Genomic DNA, 21,329 nt, shown 5'->3' with positions numbered 1-21,329 from the left:
CATATAAAGTGTAGTCAAATAAGTGACGGTCGACCAATATTTCATGAAATACTGTGTTTTTATTGTACTTGCACAAAGTCGGTTGAAACGTGATGCTGGTGCTTTATTTAAAGGGACGTGAAGTAGGTATGGTTGCAGTACATATAAGCTGAAGCCAGAAACAACTGAATGGATCATATTATTTCCCATCTGGACATGTTCAGGTTTCACCAGCAATATCAACTTCACAGTTTAGTTTAATCTCATTGGATTTAAAAGGAGAAAGAAATGAACGCTACCATCAATGAGGTTTTGTAAGAACTTAAAAGTTGTTACAAAGTGTTCCAAGTTTTCCTTAATCTTGGTACCAATAAATCGCTCTGAGAATATAGCTTAAAGATGCATGTGATCCAGTAGGCCAACACAGCCATTGCATGCCTTAAATACACTTAATATCAGAGCAGTATTAAACTAAGAACAGTTTACCTGATAACCCATCTCCCACACACAAATAGACACACAACAACCGTTGCTACAGAACAATGATCCACTCACACCGAGCACAGATTTCTTTCACGACAAACATGGAGACAGCCGAGAGGTAACATGAGCTAACCTGAACGCACAGGACCTTGCTTCCTGCAGTGGGGAAAAGGATTGGATATCGAAACTGTTAATGTGTTGTTATGCTAAACCTTCCCCCAGATGGTTAAAAACATTTGTGGAAATATATTGCTACACAGTGTTACTTTTGAGTTTATACATTTATATATAGTACATCATTTATAAATGAATATTAAGCTCAGTTTGAGGATATAGCTATATCTGTGATCTTATGAATTACAGATGAGAAGTGAATTATTTACAGTGTCAGTGCAGTTTTGAAAGAATGACATTTCAGTAATAAGTCTTATAAGAGATGAGGATATAAGAGCAGATATTAAAACAGTGGTGGTGAGGAGTCCAGACTGCCTTCTGACAGTTTCACAGGAAGTTACAGCAGCATGGAGCAGCGCATTGAGGTGCTCAGGTGGTGAACAGCTAATACAACGAAAGCTATCACTCATTTCACAAAAAAAACCTGCCAATAAGCATCTATTTGTAAGATGGCGCTCGAGTTACATCCGTTTGCATCAATTCACTTTGGATCCTTCAGCAAAAATGAACAATAACTGATCAATAACACCAGTTACCTTTTTTTTCTTTCTTTTTTTTTTAAACGGATACAATATATAAGATTAAAACATGACACGATTCCCTCTTTTTTTGTCTCGCACATATTAACCCGCTGGTCATTTCCTGTTTGTGTCAGACGTGTTGACAGGTCAGAGGTCGGGGAAGCGACTGGGATCTTCTTTGTATTCAGACGGGATGACGAAAGTAGAGGCTTCAAATTTGTCATAGCGGAATTCCTGAAAGGTGACGGTTGCTGTGATGGTGGGGAAGACGGGGATGTCTGCGAGGGGGAAAACACAAGAAGGAAATGTTATTCTGTGTTTTTGGACAAGCTCGCCCTCTCACAGGAGAGCAGCGGTATGTCTGAACACCCACCTAGTTTAACTGGAAACCCAGGAGGAAGTTTCATCTGAACGAACTCCCGGAGTTTGTTGAAGTGCTTGAACGGGGCGATGACCTCCAACACGTTTAATAACCTAGAGGAAGAGGAAAGTGAGTTTGATATAACAGTATCTTGAATTGTTGCCATTTAAAAGACCAAGTGCTACCGAGGTGTCTCTGAGCAAGGCACCGTTCCCTACACTGCTCCCCGGGCGCCGTACATAACGGCAGCCCACTGCTCCTAACACTAGGATGGGTCAAATGCAGAGAAAAACCTTTTCGTTACATACCTGTACTACTTAATGACAATAAGTTGAATCTTCTTCTTTTTCCCCGGGCGCTGTACACTAGCTGCTCCTAGTGCTAGACTCCTGGTACTAGGATGGGTTAAATGCAGAGGCCACATTTCACTGTGTGTGCTGTGTGCTCTGCATGTGTGACCATTAAAAGAGGGTTTCATCCCTCCCCAATTCTATTCTATTCTATTACATTACATGTTCGACGCTTTTTATCCAAAGAGACTTACATACTCAATACTGTGGGCAATGTCCACAGGAGCAATTTGGGGTGAAGTGTGTGAAACGGCATGCTGACTGCAGTGGGGTTTGAACCTGTGCTCCCCTGACCCGAACACCAACGCACTATTCCACTGCGCCACACGCCTCCCCATTTAGGGAGAAACAATGGTGCAAACAGTTATGTTTTATTTGATTTTTGTTTTGTTGTTTTACAATAACAAAAGCAATAACCACGCACAGTGAGGCTTTGAGCTAAATGCTAACCTCTACATGCTAACCATAATAAAGCTAACATGCTCTTGAAACTTCTTTAAACTGTTTCCCTCTTAGTAAGGTGTATTGCCAAGTCAATAATTCAGCTATCCCTCAGATGTATCTTGTGTTCCCCAGGTTGGAAACTACTGGTATAATAATTTGTATCCTGATATGTCAGCTTTGACAGAGGCCTTCAATCACAACATGTATTCAATTACACTGACTCTACATCTCAGTTGTAAACTATTCTCTAAAGAAATGGTTAAAAGAAAACTAGCGGCGCTCAGACTGAAAAGCTAGAGGCTACAGTCTGTAAAATGCATCATTTTAAGACTATAAATAAAAAGTAATCCGCTACCAAAACAAAAATTGTAATTTCTCTGCCATCATAGCAATGGTCTGTTTTGGTGATTAATGACATTAAACGGAACATTTTAAGAGAAGTGAGTACAAGATATTTGTAACATTACAAAGCACAGAATGCTTATGAGACGGAAACAAATCACATTAAAAAACCATTAGCTATTGTAAAGGGTTGGGTTTTATTGCAAGCTCCATTAGGGTTTATTCAGCAGAGGAGATAAAGCTATTTACTACGTGATGTCCCAGTAATATTTTACAGCACTGCCTGTAACCCCTAGAGGAAAACACAAAACCACATCCTGTGTGAATCCTGCGTCCTGATCCACTCAGTGTAACATCCTGTATCCTCTAGAGCAGTGGTTCTCAAACTTTTTTCAATAATGTGCCCCCTTTAAAAAAAGATTCAGCCAAGTACCCCCTGATCAGCGCAAAAACTATTTGTTATGGAAAAAAAGCCTATATAAAGAGGTACTTGAACAACAACATTGTAACTGAGAAACACGTAAACGCTACATTTCAAATGTTTACAATCCATCACTAAATTCATGGCCAACCAATTTTAACATCATGCAATAACACTAAGACGACATTNGTGTGTGTGTGTGTGTGAGAAGGAGAAGGAGAAGGAAGCAAAGAGCAACATAGTTTTTGACCTGAGAAAATATGAGTTTGTATTTGATACCTTTTGTTGAAGTATCAACAAAAGGTATCAAATACAAACTCATATTTTCTCAGGTCAAAAACTATGTTGCTCTTTGCTTCCTTCTCCTTCTCCTTCTCACACACACACACACACACACACACACACACACACACACACACACACACACACACACACACACACACACACACACACACACACACACACCAGCTGCCGTCGGCTATAACGTCTCGTAATCACAAACAGCTGCGGTCGTCAATGCCGTCAATTTCACACGGCTGGTTCAGTTAAATGATATAATAGCACTAACAAGAAAGGATTATAATATTCAAATATATCAAACTATACATTTTAACTAATGCTGTCAAAATTATCGCGTTAACGGCGGTAATTAATTTTTTGAATTAATTGCGTTAAAAATATGTAACGCATTGAACGCATGTGCAGAATGGCCCGCCCCATACATCCCACCAGTGGCAGCGCTGGGGTGGGCTAAAGCCATACCGAGAAATGGCTTAGCCCCACCTTGAAAAGTGATGTTAAAGTGAGCAAAATAAAGTCCGCCAACTCGCGCCGAGTAAATCACACAGACAGCAGTTCAGTTAGTAAGATTGATTTCAGTAGCCACTTGTCTAGAAATACTGAAGACTAGAAACGGTTTTGAAAACTTTTGTCACATAGTGATCGTCTTCTCAATGGAACATCTTTGATAATGTCTTCTGGCCAATCAGAATCAAGATAACGGCGTGGTGTTGTTGCAGGAAGTCCTGACGGAGAATACTTTTGCGGTACTACATCTCTATACATCGATACAACATTACGTGTTGATAGAAATCAACACGTAATGAAATAAGACCCCACGGTTTGATGATTGATAGGTGTGTGGGCTGTCTTTCATTTTGACACACAGAACAATGTTATAATAAACATACTGTATGTTAAATGGATATATCCGCCTTCTTTCATTTATCTTTCCATTCCCACAACAATATACATAAAGAAATGGCATATTTTGGACATAGTTCGAATGGTGATTAATCATGATTAATTCATTTTTAAACTGTGATTAATCTGATTAAAAATGTTAATCGTTTGAAAGCCCTAATTTTAACATATGGCTCCTACATTGACTGTAAAGCTAAACGTCTGTGCACTCACTTCCTGGTTCAATAGCAGCAGAAATGAGCGACTGGGCCTCTCTCACTCTCTTCATGGCTTCCTCCATCTCTTTATTAGACGCGTCCGCCTTCAGGCTCGCACTCAGGTTTAAGCCTGCAGCCAAAGGATTCAGTCTGAAGGGAAAATATGAATTAGTTGACTTGTCATTACTACCAGCATGTCTAATTCTTTCATTTGTGATTGGAAACTGCCTTTAGCCACCATTTCCAGAAGACACATTTTGTATGACTTACTTTGGATCGGTCATGAACTTTAGCAGCTGATCAGCGGCCTAAAGAAGACAACAGGAAGAAGGGTTGGACTATGACAGATACTTCATATTTAACTTCCAAGTCAATGTCATTCAACAAAGCCGCTCACCTGTGGGTTCATATTGTGTCCTGGGAATCCAAATGCAGCCATCGCATCCATGTTCGGAACACCGAAAGGGTTTCCTCCCATCTGGAAATTAAACAAATACAAGCATGTTCAGTAACGTCTGCTATGGCAGCCTGTTGTTTAGATATTGACATCGTACAAGTGTCCATCACACTAAAGAGATCTCCCACAAACTTCCAAATGTTTTTTAACTAAATACTGAAGAACTTAATAATCTGTCTGCTGATGAAGAACATGTAATATCCTCTGCAGCCCGTTACCAAACAGACTTTGAGGTGAGATTGTTTATATAGAAAAAATACAGAAATATAAAATACAATAACAATGCCATAAACCCTTCTGTCTCAAAAGTACCCGTCTGTAGCTTTAAATACAAAATAAGCTGCCACTCCCCACGCCCCTCTGAGAGATGTTTAGTTTAAAAAAGGAGGAGATTCAGGTGTTAACGAGGGTGGGTGTTACTTTGGCCAGTGGTAGCACAACCCAAAGAAAAATGGTGAATCACAAAGTGGCCAAAAATGTGATCAGCTAATTTTCAGACAGCTTTTTATATTAATTGATCAGGACAAAAAGAGAGACTATCTTTTTTTCCTGAAACTTTCCCAATCTCTTAACACACAGGAGGACATATATATATTTATATGTATAAAAGACATGAAAGAGTGTTTTTTGCATAACAGGTGACCTTGAAGTAGTAGATTATCTAGTCTTACAGCTGGATTGGACATGGGATTGGGCAGCGGGAGAAGTCCTCCTCCTGGCAGGATTCCTGCAATAGCGTTTGCTGGCGCCAACAGAGACAAAGCTTTAGCCTCATCTGGAATAGATCCTACAGGAAGATAAAAACAGGCATTAGTAGAGAACGACATATTCACAAACATCAACTACAGAGAAGACACTTTGGAAAAGACAAACAGAAAAAGTCTTCACACTGCAATTGCTCAAATAAGGTTCAACAACATGGTTACCTTACAGATCAGAGAAGAGTTCCCTATATTCAACATAATCATTGAAGTGACATAACTATTGCTGGAATATATCACACTACTCCAATGAACACTGCCAAGAATATATCACCTGAACGTGTTTTTTAAGTCATGAACCAAAGGTTAGCAAGCACAGCTGCTTCTCCAGTTGGGTGAGCCCTCAATTTTCATTGAGACGTTTACTGAAACAAGCGACTCACGCTGGCGGCTTCGCTACTAAAAGCACACAGAGAAAAATCGAGATACACACAGAGAGAATTTTAGGGATTTGGCAAGAACACTATACAAACTATCAGTGTTTACTTACCAAAAACACAAATGTCACAGCATATATTAGTATGACCTAAATGACAATAGCAGATATAGTGTGGCTAGCGTGTCTGCTGCAAATCATTCATCTAGTATCCTTACCTGCCACTGCATCAATCAACCAATAAGATCACAGCATGACTGGTTTGATTTATGTGTGCCAACACAGTCCAATTAAAAGGTAATTTGATCATCTTTATTTGTAAAATGCCACTGATTGTATTTTTAAAATGGCCAAAATCAATACCTCATTGTCATCTCACAGTAAATCCACACCCAAAAATAGTATTTTGACAAAAACACATGACCTAAATACAGACACACAACAATGACAACATGTAAAAAAAAGAGCACACTGAAGAGAGAAATTGCTGCAGGAGACAAAACTTGGATGGTATTTTCAGCAGGGCCTGGTATACAGGACTGGCTGAGCCAGGAAAAAGAACTGTAAAACACAACAACAAAAGAAGACCACTGTTAAAGAGAATATTTACCAACATAATGTCATGTCGGCTCGGCAACTTAGACAAATGATGATGAGATGAAGTATGACTATTATATAAGATAACCAATCATTGACTTGTGTTACTGCGAACATATTGGTAGCTGTGTGCAGAGCCAGCTGCTTGGGTAATGTGGTTTCTGCAAAGGTCATTATTATCAGCCATTGTTTATGTATAGGCCTTTATCACTAAAACAAAAATAACTGCCATTAAAAGATTTTTCTTTCAAGAATGAATTAACATTTTCAAAAGGATAAGACAGACAATATAAAAATGTTGGTTATTGCAACAATACTTTCTGCTCTCAGTCATAATCCCATGTGTTACCTCTGAAATCTTAAGAAGCCGACACATTTTCTTGTAAATCGTTCACATACAGGATTAAATGTGCTTTTCTTGGGGACTGTTTTCACTGTTGGATTAATGAACATCTGGTGTGCTATCGAGTATTAACAGCTGCTGTGCAAACTGGTGGCATTGAGGTTGAGGAATATTGCCACCCGTATCTGTTACGGAGCATTGCTTTAGCTCTCAAATGGCTAAGCAGCATTCATAAGAAGTGTTGCAAAACGAGCACCGTTTCAGGCTATGTCCCCGATATCTGACCTTTACACTCTAAACAAAACCACCTAGAAAAGGTTAATTAGACTGAAGGAAAGAGAAGGAGAAGGCAGAGAAAGAATAGAGGACACGAAAAGGCCGGGGTGGGACTTGAATGCTTGCTGGCCTTTGCAAATGTTTACAATCCCCTGTTGGCAGGCAGAGGACCACTTTCAGCCATCCACGAGGGGGCTGCCTTTGCCTTCTTCACTACAAAAATCACACACACACACATACACACACACAAATAACAGAGAGAAGTTTAACAGAGGATAGTCCAATATGGGGGAGAAAATAAAATGCATATGGTTAAGATAACTTCACTGCGGCCGCCACAGCTTGGGAATGTTCAACTCCTAATCTGTAAATGTCTGTGAAGCAGAATTTGGTATACTGTGCTTTCGAAATATAGAGCAAATTATTATTTTAGGCAGAGACATACCGCTTGATATGCATTTACCCAAATAAAGTCCAGTTTATCAAAATAATTGCATTGTGGTGGTAAAACAGCAATGGGATGTGCGACAACAGTATACCAAAGATCTGACAATAGAAGTCTGCTTTAAGGACTTCTTAATGGGAGGGAATGGCATTACCAGTATCATTATCTTTAAAAAGCTCATTTAAAACATACCATTGTTCACATATTAGAAAGATTACAAATGTTTTACTCTTTTAAATGTTGACTTTACATGCCATTCAATCAACAAGGACCTCTCGTACGTGGAAATAATTAAATGACAAACCTTCGGCAAACGGGACCACAATCAACGCTCTGTCCACAAACACGGTGTTAGTCAGGTGTTGGGACACTCCAACAGACTCTGGCTCCACGAACTTCACAAAGCACACCCGCGATGTCACAGGCATCTGAGAGTCACTGTCGAGGAAGTCACAAATACTACATTAGACGAGTAAAGTTGCAAACAACATCTTTGTTGTCCTCTCCTTTGACAACAAAATGTCCTTTCACATCAGGGTTTCTACAACTTTTGGTTCTCTGACTGGTCTCTAGTATTAGAATCTGGGACACGTATTATACGCAAGATGTTATGAAATTACGTTAAGATTACATGAAAAAAATACACTTATAGGCCAGATTTTTTAAACAATATACCAGCTTTGAGAACACTTGAATGCATCAATAATTATAATCAAAACATATAATAACTGATTCTGAAATAGGCCATTCTGCAGAATGAGTACTTTTACTTTTGTTACTTTGGTTATAGTATGAAGCCAATACTTGTCTTCTTCTACTTGAGTAACATTTTGATTGCAGGACTTTTACTTGTAACAGAGTATTCCTGCACATTACAACTTCTACTGAAGTACAAGATCTGAGTACTTCTTCCACCTCTGATTAAATCCACTAACACACTTTAATCTACTATTATGGACTGAGATATCTGGCAGTATAAAAAGTTATATATGTTTTCTCCTCCTTTAACAGCTGCACAATTCAAATCATACATGAATGCATCACACATTATACTCCAGTGATACAATATATATTATTGCTAAAATGGCCATTTTGAATAATAGGTACTTAGATTTGGTACTTAAGTATATTTTAATACTTTCACTCATGTAACATTTTAGAATGCAGGACTTTTACTTGGAACAGTGTATTCCTACACTTTGGTATGTTTATTTTTACTTTAGTATAAGATCAGAGTACTTTTTCCCCCTTTGAGTATGACCAACCAAATCTCATTTTCAAAATGTCATCAAATGTCTTCATAATGGTAAAGAAAAACGTTGGAGAACATGAGTGCTTTAACCAACAAGTCAATTAATGATGGATATAACTGTAGCATCAGTTGTTAGGTAGCTATAGCGTTATTAGGTGTGCGGTTAGCATGTTAGGCCTAGTTACGTTTCAGGCTCACACAAAGCCAACCAGTTTAAAAACCATGCATCCTATCTGTGACTCCATCATAAATAAAGGAAAGCAGCAGACAGTGAACTCACTCTGGAGGAAACAGCTTCAGTTCTTCGATGGTTCCCAGGAAACCGAACAGTGTTCTCATCTGCTCCGATGTGGTGCTAGGCGACACATTGGTCACCTGGACCACCTTCGTAGTGTAATTCATTGTTTTTCGATTAAAACCGTTCGAACAACAGCACTGCAGTTATCGAATGAACTTAAATAAAAACCAAGGTTAATCGCTGGTTGTTAAAACAGCGTGTTTGTACGAATTTGCGGGCTAGGTGTTAGCTAGCAGTTACGTCTACACACTAACATATCGGCGCCATATTGTATTTCCAGAACGCACTGCGCATGCGTATAGTTGAACTCCTTTGCTATAAAAACAATGTTGATCTTTCATGAAAACACGACTGTCCGTGGTGTAAAGTAACTAAGTACATTTACTCAAGTGCTTTACTTAAGAACAATTTTGAGGTATTTGTACTTCACTTGAGTATTTTCATGTTATGCTACTTTATACTTACTTTAATTGTTTACTTTTTTTACTCCACTACATTTATTTTACAAATGTAGTAACAAGCGACTTTGAAGGTATGGATTTATAATATAATATAATCAACTAATTAATCATTACGTTTTATTATAGGACGGTTAAGCTTCCCAGCAGTATACTGTAGAGTAATCTAAATAATCCCCACCTTTACCAAATTTGTGCAACATTTACATTGATGCATTAACAGCCTAATTATAATACTTTTAAAAATATGATATGCCATAGGCCTACTGGAAAATAAGTACTTTTACTTTTTGTACTTGAAGGATATTTTGATGCCAATACTTGCAGGACCTTTACTTATAACAGAGTATTTGTACACTGTAGTATACTTAAGTAAAATATCTGAGTACTCCTTAAACCTCTGATGACTGGTTATAAGGTTTGTCAATTAACTACCTCTTACTTGTTACATCAGTCTTGCACACCAAGGCACACCACAAATAAACGATGTAGTAAAAAGTATATGTGTACTATCTTGGACATTTTTTGATCTTCACTCAACCAACAGAGGTCTCCCTTTCCTTTAACTGATGACATACACATAGGAACACTAAGTATTGTTGGGAAAATAAAGCATCTATGTTTTTGCTATAGTTACATTTTTTATTTATCATTTATTTCCTTAGAACCTCTGTAGGTACATATTGTGAATATTTTACCAGACACAATGTCATCGATTCTCATTATTATATCTGTGTAGGATACATCTTTCTGTTTAAACATTAACTACAATTAGTTATTTTTTTGGGGAAATATTTGTTGTCGATTTATACATTTAAAACATAATACAAATAACAATCCTTCCTGATTAGAATATATTGCCCTATATAAAATATTTAACGAAAATAATAGTAACAATTAAAACAAAACCGACGTGAAAATGTATAGTCAAAAAGTAGAAATAGGGTCACACAGTGTGTACACATTCCTCACATTTAAGCCAGTTAAAATCCTGTACTTAAATCCTCACTCTTCTTAAAGTTAAATCTTAACTTGGAAATTGCAGGTCAAATTATGAACTTTTTCTAGAGATTGCACTCAAGCGCTAGAATTGCGAAAAGAAAATCTGCCTTTAGATTTTTTTAAATCACATGCCTAATGTTGTGAGCACAACATATTTTAGATGAACCTTTTATTTGCTCACTAACTCTTTGTGGAGCTTTCAACCCCATCACACAGTTTTCAACAGAGGTTGACGTTTGTTATCTTTGTCTTTGTGATGGATCTGCAGACCTGAAACTGTTAAATCGCAAAAATAACCTTATTGAATAGTGAGCAACCTTTATTCATTGATAAAGAACATGTGATGTAATTGAAAGATTCAGAAATTAGCTATGGGGGCAACATCACAACCCCGGCTTCTGCAATCTGCTTCTGGTGAAACTCTTTCTGCTAATGGTGTTCTTTCCCAGGAGGAACAATGCAGAGTTTGTCCTCATGCCACACTGGGCTTAATCCCTACATCTGGATTAAAGTTGCACTGAGACTGAGAGAAGCAAGTCATGGCATTTTGAGATCTGACCAAAGAACACAAAGTCCATATTGCATCCTAGCATCCTGTTTCCCATTTACATTGTACGAGGTGGCCTAATAATAGCTGTTGAGGTTTACTGTTATTGTTGTTTTACAATAAATCCTCTTCGAGAAACGTTTTTGGCCAATTGACTCATGATCCAAATGTTGCACGGTTTAATACACTTGTAAGTCGCCTTGGATAAAATCAGACACACACATTCTTAATAACTGACTTTAACATCCATATTCACTTCTGTTTACTTCCTCCATGGTGTAGCCCTACCAAAGGTGTAGCCCTACCAAACAAGGCATCAAAAGCCTTATTTAAAATATACTGCAAATAGTATGAGTCAGCATAGCAATATGTTAAAAGCACAACAATTGAAGAAAAAAATCACATGCACAATTGCAACACATTTGAAAGGTCTTTGCAATCAATATGTTTGTTATAAATCCGGTTTCAGAGGGGTGACCATTGAGCCACCCAGAGGATATTGGCACAAAGGGATTCTTGTTCACGGTGCAACATGATTGGCCAGTAGGAAGGTTTACAGCGCAGATTTTCAGTGACTCTGAGGGGGACAAGACGAATAAATACCACAAATCTGCAGGGAGGCCAGAGTCGTAGAGAAGTGACCTTCATTCTGCTTTGTGTGGTGCCACAACAAGAGGGAGTCATGGTCAGCAGGTGAGTTTCTGAAGAAGTATTGCAACTTTAAATGTTATCTTGAACCCTATTATAATGTGTTTATCAGTTCAGCTTTAAGTTGAAAAGTGCTATTACATGAGTGGCAAATGTTGATAATGTTAAATAAGCTATTCTATGTACAATTTCTTTAAAAAAAATGGTGACTTTAATGTCTGCATGTTGAACTGCATGACCTGTTAGAAATATGACTTTATCACAGATTGAATTTGTTGGAAATGTTATTATTTTTAGTTTCTTTCTGCAATGTTGGTTGATGCCTTCACTGTTTGATGACAGATTTGAACACCCAGCTGGTGGCTACAAGAAGATTTTTGAGACATGCGAGGAGCTAGCTGAGCCTCTTCCAGCAACAGTCACAGGTTTGTTTGTATCTTCAATCTTTAAGACAGGAATAGACTGCGGGCAAGTTATTATTTGTCATTCCTATACTGATGCACTTGTTGTTATTTCTTCTAATAGTAGAGAAAGCATTTTTTGCATCTCTATACATTTAAAAACAACCTCTGATTTGTGTTCATTTTTCCGGTATTACAGGTAGGATTCCTCCATTTCTGAAGGGAAGTCTGCTCCGTTTGGGACCTGGGCTTTTTGAGGTTGGAGATGAACCCTTCTACCACCTCTTTGATGGCCAGGCCCTCATGCACAAATTTGACTTCAAGAACGGTCAGGTCACCTACTTCAGAAAGTAAGATATTCAGGAAAATACTTCAGACAATCAACTCATTTATATTAATGCCACGTCGCTAAATAAACCTGCGGAAACTTGAGCATATGTGCGCATCAGGTCTTTTTTTTAAATGCTGTTTTGATTTTTCTCCCTTTAGGTTTGTCAGAACCGATGCCTATGTGAGAGCCATCACAGAGAAACGTGTGGTGATCACTGAGTTCGGCACCTTTGCATACCCTGATCCCTGCAAAAACATTTTCTCCAGGTGGGTTGCACATAACACACAAGAAGTCATCACCTGGATACCAGCTGGGTGTTCGTATCTGTCATATTGATGCTACATTTCTTTGTCTTTTATTTGCCATAGTGTTAGTTGTGTAGTATTTTTTTATTTACCAATTCCTTTTATAATGTGTTTTCTCTTCAGGTTCTTCTCTTACTTCAAGGGTGTTGAGGTGACAGACAACTGCCTGGTGAATGTTTACCCTATCGGTGAGGATTACTATGCTGTAACAGAAACCAACTACCTCACTAAAGTAGACACTGATTCCTTGGAGACGCTGAAGAAGGTATATCAATAGAAACATATCCTGTAATATGAGATGTAAAAATACTTCCAAACCGTAAAACCCCTCTTCATGTTTAAGCATTTTGAAATTAATTTTTTCTGTAGGTTGATATGTGCAACTATGTCAACATTAACGGAGTGACAGCCCACCCTCACATTGAGCAGGATGGAACAGTGTACAACATTGGAAACTGCATGGGAAAAGGGGCAACGTTGGCCTACAACATTGTCATGACTCCGCCCACACAGAAAGGTTTGGATCAGTGCTGGCATCTTCAAAAATAACTTCTTAACAAACATAACTAGTTAACTTCAGTGACCTCTACATAAACTTAGTTTGTCTTAGGCTGCTGATTGGCAATTCATGTTCAACAAAATTAGTATGACCCCTCAAGGTGAGTCACTGCAAGCTTGCTCAACTTAAAAGATTCAAAGTAGCATTTTTTTGTCCTCAGATAAGTCTGATCCCATTACGAAGTCCAAGGTGGTGGTGCAGTTCCCAAGTGCCGAGAGGTTCAAGCCCTCCTATGTGCACAGGTGCGTCAAACTCAGGATTTCTCTCAATTATGTATTTCTTTGTCAAGTTCAAATTTTGATTTAATTTCCTCAACAATTTCAGCTTTGGCATGTCAGAGAACTACTTTGTCTTTGTGGAGACCCCGGTGAAAATCAACCTGCTGAAATTCCTGAGCGCTTGGAGCATCCGAGGCTCCAACTACATGGACTGCTTCGAGTCCAACGAGAGCCAAGGAGTAAGAACTGGCAGTAGATCGATATTTACCATTGATATCATCACTGCCCCTGCCTCGATAATCTAATGATATCTATGTTGATGTGTGCTTTATAGACCCTGTTTCACATTGCCAAGAAAAACCCAGGAGAGTACATTGACCACAAGTTCAAAGGGGCTCCCATTGGCATGTTTCATCACATCAACACCTATGAGGATCAGGGCTTCATTGTTACTGACGTCTGTGGATGGAAAGGGTAAATGTTGGACTTCTATTTCATCCTTCCTGTACCTGATTAGTTTGATACATAACTAATGTTGTTCATTGTTGCCTTATTCGTGCAGTTTTGAGTTTGTTTACAACTACCTCTGGTTGGCCAACCTGAGAGCCAACTGGGAAGAGGTGAAGAAGGCGGCCATGATGGCGCCCCAGCCGGAGGTCCGCAGATATGTTATTCCCCTGGACATCCACAAGGTGAGTCACTTTTTTAGCTCTTCTGATGAACACCTATGTTCATGTTATCTGTCGGATGTGGGACAAAGTCAATGTTTAGCAAGTCACAAGTATGTTTCAAATATTTCAAGTCGCAAGTCAATCCAAAAGTCCCAAACGTTGAGACCCAAACCAGTAATAATGCGATCTTTACAAAATGTAATAACATTTTTGGGCCACGTTTTTTTCGGACTGCTATGATGTTTTTTGTTGACCACTGCAAAGTTATCTTTGATATTGTTTTTCCAACTGGCACATAACGTAACATAATTTTAGTTCTTTATGGTTCTCTCCTGCAATTTCATTGAATGCCGTCAGATTGGTTCAAACAAATGTATCTGGGGAATAAAAAGAGAGACTTCCTGGGAATGAATAGTATTAATGTACCAGGAAACGAAGAGAAATTAATTGATCTATGGCTCGCTTTTTAAATAACACACCTTTAAATCTTTGGACTGGACTAACATTAGGCATCACATGTGTGACCTGAGTCTGACTTAAGTCTGACTCAAGTTAGTGACTCTTGTCCACACATGTGATTTGTTGTAATCTCATTGCGGACCTGATGTAGGAGGAGCAGGGGAAGAACCTTGTCAGCCTGCCGTACACCACCGCCACAGCCACCATGCACGCTGATGGCACCATCTGGCTGGAGCCGGAGGTGCTGTTCTCCGGGCCTCGCCAAGGTGAACACACATCCAACAAATGTACCCAATCATTCACATTGGACACAAAAATATTCATTAATTAACTATTTCATGTTGTTTTTGTGTAGCCTTTGAGTTCCCTCAGATCAACTATGGGAAGTACGCAGGGAAGAATTACTCATACGCCTACGCCCTGGGTCTCAACCACTTCATACCAGACAGGGTACGTCAACAATCCCAACAATTGGAAGTCATTTAGGGTTTGTAAAACAAGCTAGTTCATCACCTGATTTTGTTGTTATTGTAGATCGTCAAGTTGAATGTGAGGACCAAGGAGACCTGGGTATGGCAGGAACCCGACTCCTACCCCTCAGAGCCCCTGTTTATTCAGACCCCTGATGGAGTGGATGAGGATGATGGTACGTCAATGTAAAAATATTTAATCCTACTCTCACTATGAGGGAGATTGTTTTATGATAACGTGGTGCTGTGTTCTCAGGTGTGCTGCTGACCATCGTGGTTGCCCCCGGCGCCCAGAGACCAGGGTACCTCCTGATCCTCAACGCCAAGGATCTGTCTGAGATTGCCAGGGCAGAGGTGGAGTGCACCATGCCCGTCACCTTCCACGGGATGTACAAACCATAATGCTGCTTTGATCTACTGCAGTCAGCCATTACAGCGTTATCAACTCAGTTGAATACCCAGTATTACAGGATAAATAATGACCTAACGCTTCCATGTGTTTATTTGCAGCTGATGTGGGATGTTATATAAAAAAATAGTTTGTGAAGTGACATTTTATTTCTAGTTGCTGGATGTAATAGAATTTCTAAACCTGCTTTGTCATTATTGGTTAAATAAAACATATATGGATTTGTTCAAATGCTGTGTCACATGAATATTTAATGGTTGGAAGAAATACATTTGGTGTGATCAAAACATGTTGTTGTTTTGTATTACTCTGTTATGTACCAGCTATTTACTAGGTTGCCCGGTGTAAATAGAGAAATAAATACTGTGCTTCGAATTAGAGTCAGCCCTTTGAAAAAAATTACATTTATTGGTTTAATACTTAAATATAATACTTAATTCCTGCCAACTCTTGAGCTTCTGAATTTGGACTCGCCATCAAAATATAATCTGTAGGTTAAAACAACTTAATTATCATTAAAGATGCTTGTTCTTTTGAAAAATCAAGAATTTTCTTGATATATCGTGGATCAATAAACACTTGAAATCTAACATTCCTTTTCATATCCGTCTGTTTAGTGTTGCTCAAAGTTGTCTGATTCTGACGCAGGTCTTACAGCAGCGCAAAGCTGATTAAGTGTTTCGCTGCTTAGGCTTGAGAAAGGAAGGACATGTTGCAATCCATTGTTCATCTTAAGAGCACAACAATGAATGTTTGTACGTTGTAATTTCACAAACCCACGTTTTATTGTATGCAAGATTCATGTTATTCAATAAAGCAGGTTTGATTAAATGTAGGGTTTCTCTTCAGTTTTTCTAATTATAATTCCACTCTAATGTTAATTATTCACATACCAACACTCACATGTCGCCCCCGAAGCTGATGCAAGCTCTGGAAACAAAGCATCAAACATCACTAATATGTCCTGGGCAACAGCTAACCCTGATTATGTGTGACACATTTTAAACTCACTGCCAGATTTTAGGATTACATTAATGAAGGGCTCAAAGTAATATTTTGCAATCTCTCATGTTGGTACAACCTGCCCATTTGCATTAAGTCCACTTTGCCTGGCTGCATGTTCGTAATAAAAAAACACCAACACATATTTTTTCTCTCTTTATTTTTTAACATGATGGCCTTTTAGCCTCCCAAAAGAAAAGAAAAACAAGATTACAGGAAATATTAATTCTCAGAATAAACTTAAAATGAAAAACACAGCAAAGGAAAGCTAAATGGAAAACTTGATACATCAGTTGTAACTATCACACCTTAAAAGAATTGTCTCACACACTGAAATTAATTTGGGACAGAGGCTCGCCGTCAGGCTTACACCAGTGTAAAAGTGAAATACTTACTAACCTAAATGCAAAGTGGATTTTACACAAACATAAAAAAAAGATAAAACACAGGTAACATAAAAAAAGACAGCCACACTTTCAACAAACAATGCCACAAATCAAAAATAAATGATTGTTACTACTGTTACAGTAAATGGAGATAACCATGTAAAAAAAAATAATGTTAAATGACTGTGCTAACGTCTACTCATCAAGAACCCAATTTTCTTTCTTAAAGAAACAGTACGACATGTTGGGAAATATGCTTAACCGATCTGTTGCCAGGAGATGAGCACAATGATACTGGGGAGGCATTTAGTTTAGCTTAGCATAAAGACTGGAAGAGGTGGGAAACCACTTCTGTCCAAAGTTAAAGAGTTAGCCTACCAGCAGTTAAATAGTTAATCAACATGTTAGCTCATGTTTCTTAAATCTGTAGTTAAATAGGTAAAGAGAGAGTTGAATGATTTTAATAGTTGTCAATCAACTGTTGTCAAACTCCTCCCAAAACCACAAAGGACTGAGTTTCGGAGGTGCTAGGTGTGTTTGTGACTATCATGCCTGCAGTTTCACCCTGCTTACAGTCTTTATTGCTAGACTAATCCCCTCCTGGCACCAGCTGATTGGTTAATAAACAGAATGACCTACTCATTTAACTCTTAATATCTAAGTGGATGTGCATATTTCCCCAAATGTCGAACTTGTCCTTTAAACTGGAGAAAGCCTCTGCCCCTTCACTTTGACACAAAAACACACACAAATCAAAAGTCAAGCAGAACCAAGCGGAGGCTCACACTAGCAAATCACAGATTTCATGAAATTCAGGTTTACTTCAATGTGATAAGTGACTACTGACAGCTTTGAAAACCTTTTCAGTTATTATAACTTGTGCCTCTCAGGAAACAAAGGAATGAAGTATCGATAGTGCAAGGTTATAAGGTACATATATTAATATATTGTTTAGATACTGTCCTATAAGTAAAGTGCAAATCTCTGGATCAGATGAAAAGTGTGTGCAAGCATTTCTAATTTTTGACTGACTGATCCACCTGCCCATGCACAAATGAGCCCTTTACATTGGCTGCCAGCTTCTTTACACACCGCCTGGGGAAACATTCACATTACACAACAACATTTTGCCTTAAACACATCTTCTTTAAGGTTCAGCCACTTGGAGTAGCCAAAAGACATTTAGCGCAGATCTCCTGTAGGTGATCATTGTGTACTTATAAACTTTGGGTGATTTCTATTAAGGGTGTGCATAATTCTTTTGTACTCCTGACAAACTGGAGAGTGATTTCTTTTGATATCTAACACCAACAGTGTAAACTTGAGCTATGTATTCCCTTACCTCCAAAGGGCCATTTTAATGTGAGAGCATGTTCAGTCTTACTGTTGCCACGGAAAACATTTTCCCAAACAGATTTCTAGCAACACTTTTTTAGCATGTTGTTAAAAAAAACTGTTAATGTAAAATATCGATTTGAATGTCTACTCACGGAGAATGAAGGTGAACTGGGAACACACGGGGAGATGCCACTGAGACCGGCTCAAGTGGAAATGCAAAGTCATCAAACAGCTGACACACACACACCCAAGGTGCTTACTGTCAGACACACACAAACACACACTTGTGTAACTGATGTTTAAGACCAGCTTATTTTGTAGACCTAGGGGCATGGAAGGCCAACATTAGGTGAGTAATTTTTGAATATTTCAAAGTGCAAGAAAACAGCCAAGACATATTTTTATAGCTCATCTCACTCTATAAAAGGGCAGTTGTTGGGTTTAAGAGTGTGTGTGTGTGTATTTGGGGCTGAAGGGGTCGTGTTTGATCTTAGTTTGGGACTGGAGGCGTGAAGAAAAAAAATCAGGCGGTCTCATAGGTGGAGAGCAGGGCAGCATCCACAGGCTCCATGCAGGAGGGGCAGGTGAAGGACCTCATCAGCCAGTCGTCTATACAGTCCATGTGGTAGATGTGCATGCACGGCAGGAACCGGATGGGGTCCCCGTATACAAAGTCCAGCATACAGATTACGCATCTGAAAAAAACACATGAAATAAAAGAGCTTTAATACGCACCAGTGTAAAGCTGATATTGTGACCACAGATAACAAATGATTAGATTCTAGTTATATCTGTATATACCTTAACTGCCGTCTTTTAGCATGCATTGCAATATTTGTATGGCCTATATAAAAAAGGACAAATATTATCGATACCATTTATATTTCCTTTAAGGATATACAATTTAAGAATATATAACAGAAGAGAAAACCGCTATTCCTTACACTGAGAAGAAAGTGTTGTTAAATGTCATGTTAAGATAAATGTATTCATTGAGCTTTCCTATAATGGCAGAAATCACAAGTGTGATTATTTTTGTCAATATTAAGTTCAGTTGTTAACCTCGATTGCTCATTGACTTAGGACAACATGTTATTTACTGAACTGTAAAATATAATGAAACTGAAAAAAAAAAATGAGATTAACCGACCAGTCCCAAATCGCTAATGTACTTGAGATTTGCTTAGATATAAATTATACAACTTCATTGCTTTAGTGTCCGCTCTAATACCCTACAGCCACCCCTCTATGCAAACGTCACAAAAATACAAAATGCTCACTCTCTAATCTTTTTCTCCGAGCCGTCCTGCCCCCCGTCATAGACCCCCTTAGGGAGGTGCTGGATGAGGCCGATGCGCTGAGCGATGCGGATCTGCTCCTCCTCCGTCAGCTGGGTGGCCAGACGGGCCTGGCTGGGCGTGGGGTGGTACATGGGCATGTGAGCCTGCTCCTGGTAAAGACAAAAGAAACCACAACAATTACACAGAATCAACCCACCCTCCTGCATCAGCTCACTGTGTGCATGCATCGCTGATATGTGAGGCTATGTGCAGGGATACACTGCCAAGTAAAGCAGCTGTCTAATGTTGACATTCTTGACAGGTCGATATGATGACAAGTGTTTGTTTACTCAGGTGTTTACCGACTATAATGGATTCCAGGTAGAAAAAAGGCCAGAGACCTGAAACACGGGCCAAGGGACTATTTTCACAAACATGTACTGCTGCATACAAACATGTATGCTAATGACTAACTAATAACATTATTCTTGAATCTATTTGTTTTAAGTGTCCCCCGAACTTTCCTTTTGTTAACTTGATACCCTGTAAAGCGTTAGCAGTGGTTCACCTGGTACGGCGGAGGTGGCTCCAGGTCCGGGTCTGTCCCGTCGCCGAAGCTCGCCCTGTCCGACTGGGATTCATGAAGCAGAGAAATGTCGTCTGATGTCGGAGACTTGAGACAGTTGCCCATATCTTCGTGTCTCCAGTCCCGTCCCGACGTTAAAAATCAGATCTGTGTTGCTAAAGTTGCTCTCGGTGGCTAATAGTAGTTTTGTCTAATATTCCAGAAAACATTTAATTCCAGGTCAACTAAACACTGGAAAATATACTACGTACATGAGTATAAACCTCCTATATGAACCTTAAATGTTAAAGTGAACTAGTTAATCTTCATGTTTACACGGACCTTTAACTAAAAAACATAACAAAGAACGACAGCTAGCTACTTTTTAGCTAGCCAGCTGGACGACTTCCTCGACAAGTATCGCTCATAGCCTTGTAAGAATAACGTTTTCTATAAAATATCTAGTTCAACAGTAGATACGGTTGTAACGCTAAGCGGCATGAGTTTTGGACTGTAGCGACATTTCCGACTTTTAATTTCGTTAGTAACATTAAACAGTTTTCTTCCTTGCTAGCTCTTTCTTCAGCCGAGGACATGTATCAGTCCGTTGGATATGACGTAAGGGTGTGATTCTGTGCAGTGATTGGATGATTTATTTGACGTCGATATACGAAGGAGCCAAGTCCCGCCCCTTTTAATTATAAAAATCCATCTCATGTATTTGTTTACGTTCATAAAAAATACAAATAAAACCGTAAGGTGTTTTTTTTTTTGCTGAACACGGATACATTTGAAACCAATGTAATTTTTTTGCTTAATTCATAGTTGAACCTATTATTTTTCTTCACACATCTAACTTCCCGACTGGTTATGAAACTACATTACTAATAAAACATTTTTTTAAAGGCATAAATGCTTTTGCAAAAAAATAGTTTCGAAAATAATTGCTACAGCTTGGTAATTAATGAATAAGCTTGATTTTGGGGAATATTCATTATGG

The 21,329-nt window shown here is 38.7% G+C and overlaps 4 protein-coding genes across 4 annotated transcripts; 1 reads left to right on the top strand and 3 right to left on the bottom strand.

Annotated features, from left to right (window-relative positions):
- Window positions 1-39: 39 nt before the first annotated feature.
- Window positions 40-1,715, bottom strand: LOC104955977 (ankyrin repeat domain-containing protein 13C-like). Its single transcript, XM_010783399.1, has 2 exons — window positions 1,531-1,715; window positions 40-1,435 (listed from the first exon to the last, which is right to left on the bottom strand). Exons 1-2 carry the CDS (start codon window positions 1,682-1,684, stop codon window positions 1,305-1,307), a joined length of 285 nt encoding a protein of 94 aa, XP_010781701.1. The 5' UTR covers window positions 1,685-1,715; the 3' UTR covers window positions 40-1,304.
- A 2,756-nt stretch (window positions 1,716-4,471) lies between these two features.
- LOC104955993 (serine/arginine-rich splicing factor 11-like) lies at window positions 4,472-9,557 on the bottom strand. The gene is made up of 6 exons (XM_010783414.1): window positions 9,263-9,557; window positions 8,035-8,168; window positions 5,604-5,719; window positions 4,873-4,953; window positions 4,746-4,783; window positions 4,472-4,625 (listed from the first exon to the last, which is right to left on the bottom strand). The coding sequence occupies exons 1-6, from the start codon at window positions 9,382-9,384 to the stop codon at window positions 4,472-4,474; spliced, it is 645 nt and encodes a 214-aa protein (XP_010781716.1). The 5' UTR covers window positions 9,385-9,557.
- Window positions 9,558-11,917: 2,360 nt separating this feature from the next.
- LOC104955976 (retinoid isomerohydrolase) lies at window positions 11,918-16,614 on the top strand. Its single transcript, XM_010783398.1, has 14 exons — window positions 11,918-11,980; window positions 12,278-12,360; window positions 12,536-12,686; window positions 12,826-12,933; window positions 13,096-13,237; window positions 13,342-13,489; window positions 13,692-13,773; window positions 13,856-13,988; window positions 14,084-14,223; window positions 14,312-14,441; window positions 15,031-15,145; window positions 15,235-15,329; window positions 15,414-15,525; window positions 15,606-16,614. The coding sequence occupies exons 1-14, from the start codon at window positions 11,970-11,972 to the stop codon at window positions 15,749-15,751; spliced, it is 1,596 nt and encodes a 531-aa protein (XP_010781700.1). The 5' UTR covers window positions 11,918-11,969; the 3' UTR covers window positions 15,752-16,614.
- A 289-nt stretch (window positions 16,615-16,903) lies between these two features.
- Window positions 16,904-20,941, bottom strand: LOC104955975 (RING finger protein 11-like). Its single transcript, XM_010783397.1, has 3 exons — window positions 20,333-20,941; window positions 19,765-19,934; window positions 16,904-19,179 (listed from the first exon to the last, which is right to left on the bottom strand). Exons 1-3 carry the CDS (start codon window positions 20,453-20,455, stop codon window positions 19,008-19,010), a joined length of 465 nt encoding a protein of 154 aa, XP_010781699.1. The 5' UTR covers window positions 20,456-20,941; the 3' UTR covers window positions 16,904-19,007.
- Window positions 20,942-21,329: the final 388 nt, after the last annotated feature.

This window comes from Notothenia coriiceps, unplaced genomic scaffold (genome assembly GCF_000735185.1).
Source record: "Notothenia coriiceps isolate Sejong01 unplaced genomic scaffold, NC01 NC01_scaffold00025094, whole genome shotgun sequence".
Classification (NCBI taxonomy): domain Eukaryota; kingdom Metazoa; phylum Chordata; class Actinopteri; order Perciformes; family Nototheniidae; genus Notothenia; species Notothenia coriiceps.
This window is presented reverse-complemented; position numbering and strand designations above follow the sequence as displayed.

Excerpts from the sequence above, each read along its gene's own strand:
- LOC104955977 (XM_010783399.1), bottom strand. The coding sequence starts at position 1,684 with ATGGCAACAATTCAAGATACTGTTATATCAAACTCACTTTCCTCTTCC. Across the intron at positions 1,436-1,530 it reads TGGGTTTCCAGTTAAACTAG|ACATCCCCGTCTTCCCCACC; the intron begins GTGGGTGTTCAG and ends TCCCCCTCGCAG.
- LOC104955993 (XM_010783414.1), bottom strand. The coding sequence starts at position 9,384 with ATGAATTACACTACGAAGGTGGTCCAGGTGACCAATGTGTCGCCTAGC. Across the intron at positions 8,169-9,262 it reads CTGAAGCTGTTTCCTCCAGA|TGACTCTCAGATGCCTGTGA; the intron begins GTGAGTTCACTG and ends CTTCCTCGACAG. Across the intron at positions 4,784-4,872 it reads GACACAATATGAACCCACAG|GCCGCTGATCAGCTGCTAAA; the intron begins GTGAGCGGCTTT and ends TGTCTTCTTTAG.
- LOC104955976 (XM_010783398.1), top strand. Across the intron at positions 12,934-13,095 it reads TGCAAAAACATTTTCTCCAG|GTTCTTCTCTTACTTCAAGG; the intron begins GTGGGTTGCACA and ends TTTTCTCTTCAG. Across the intron at positions 13,238-13,341 it reads CCTTGGAGACGCTGAAGAAG|GTTGATATGTGCAACTATGT; the intron begins GTATATCAATAG and ends TTTTTTCTGTAG.
- LOC104955975 (XM_010783397.1), bottom strand. The coding sequence starts at position 20,455 with ATGGGCAACTGTCTCAAGTCTCCGACATCAGACGACATTTCTCTGCTT. Across the intron at positions 19,935-20,332 it reads AGCCACCTCCGCCGTACCAG|GAGCAGGCTCACATGCCCAT; the intron begins GTGAACCACTGC and ends TGTCTTTACCAG. Across the intron at positions 19,180-19,764 it reads TCGGAGAAAAAGATTAGAGA|ATGCGTAATCTGTATGCTGG; the intron begins GTGAGCATTTTG and ends TGTTTTTTTCAG.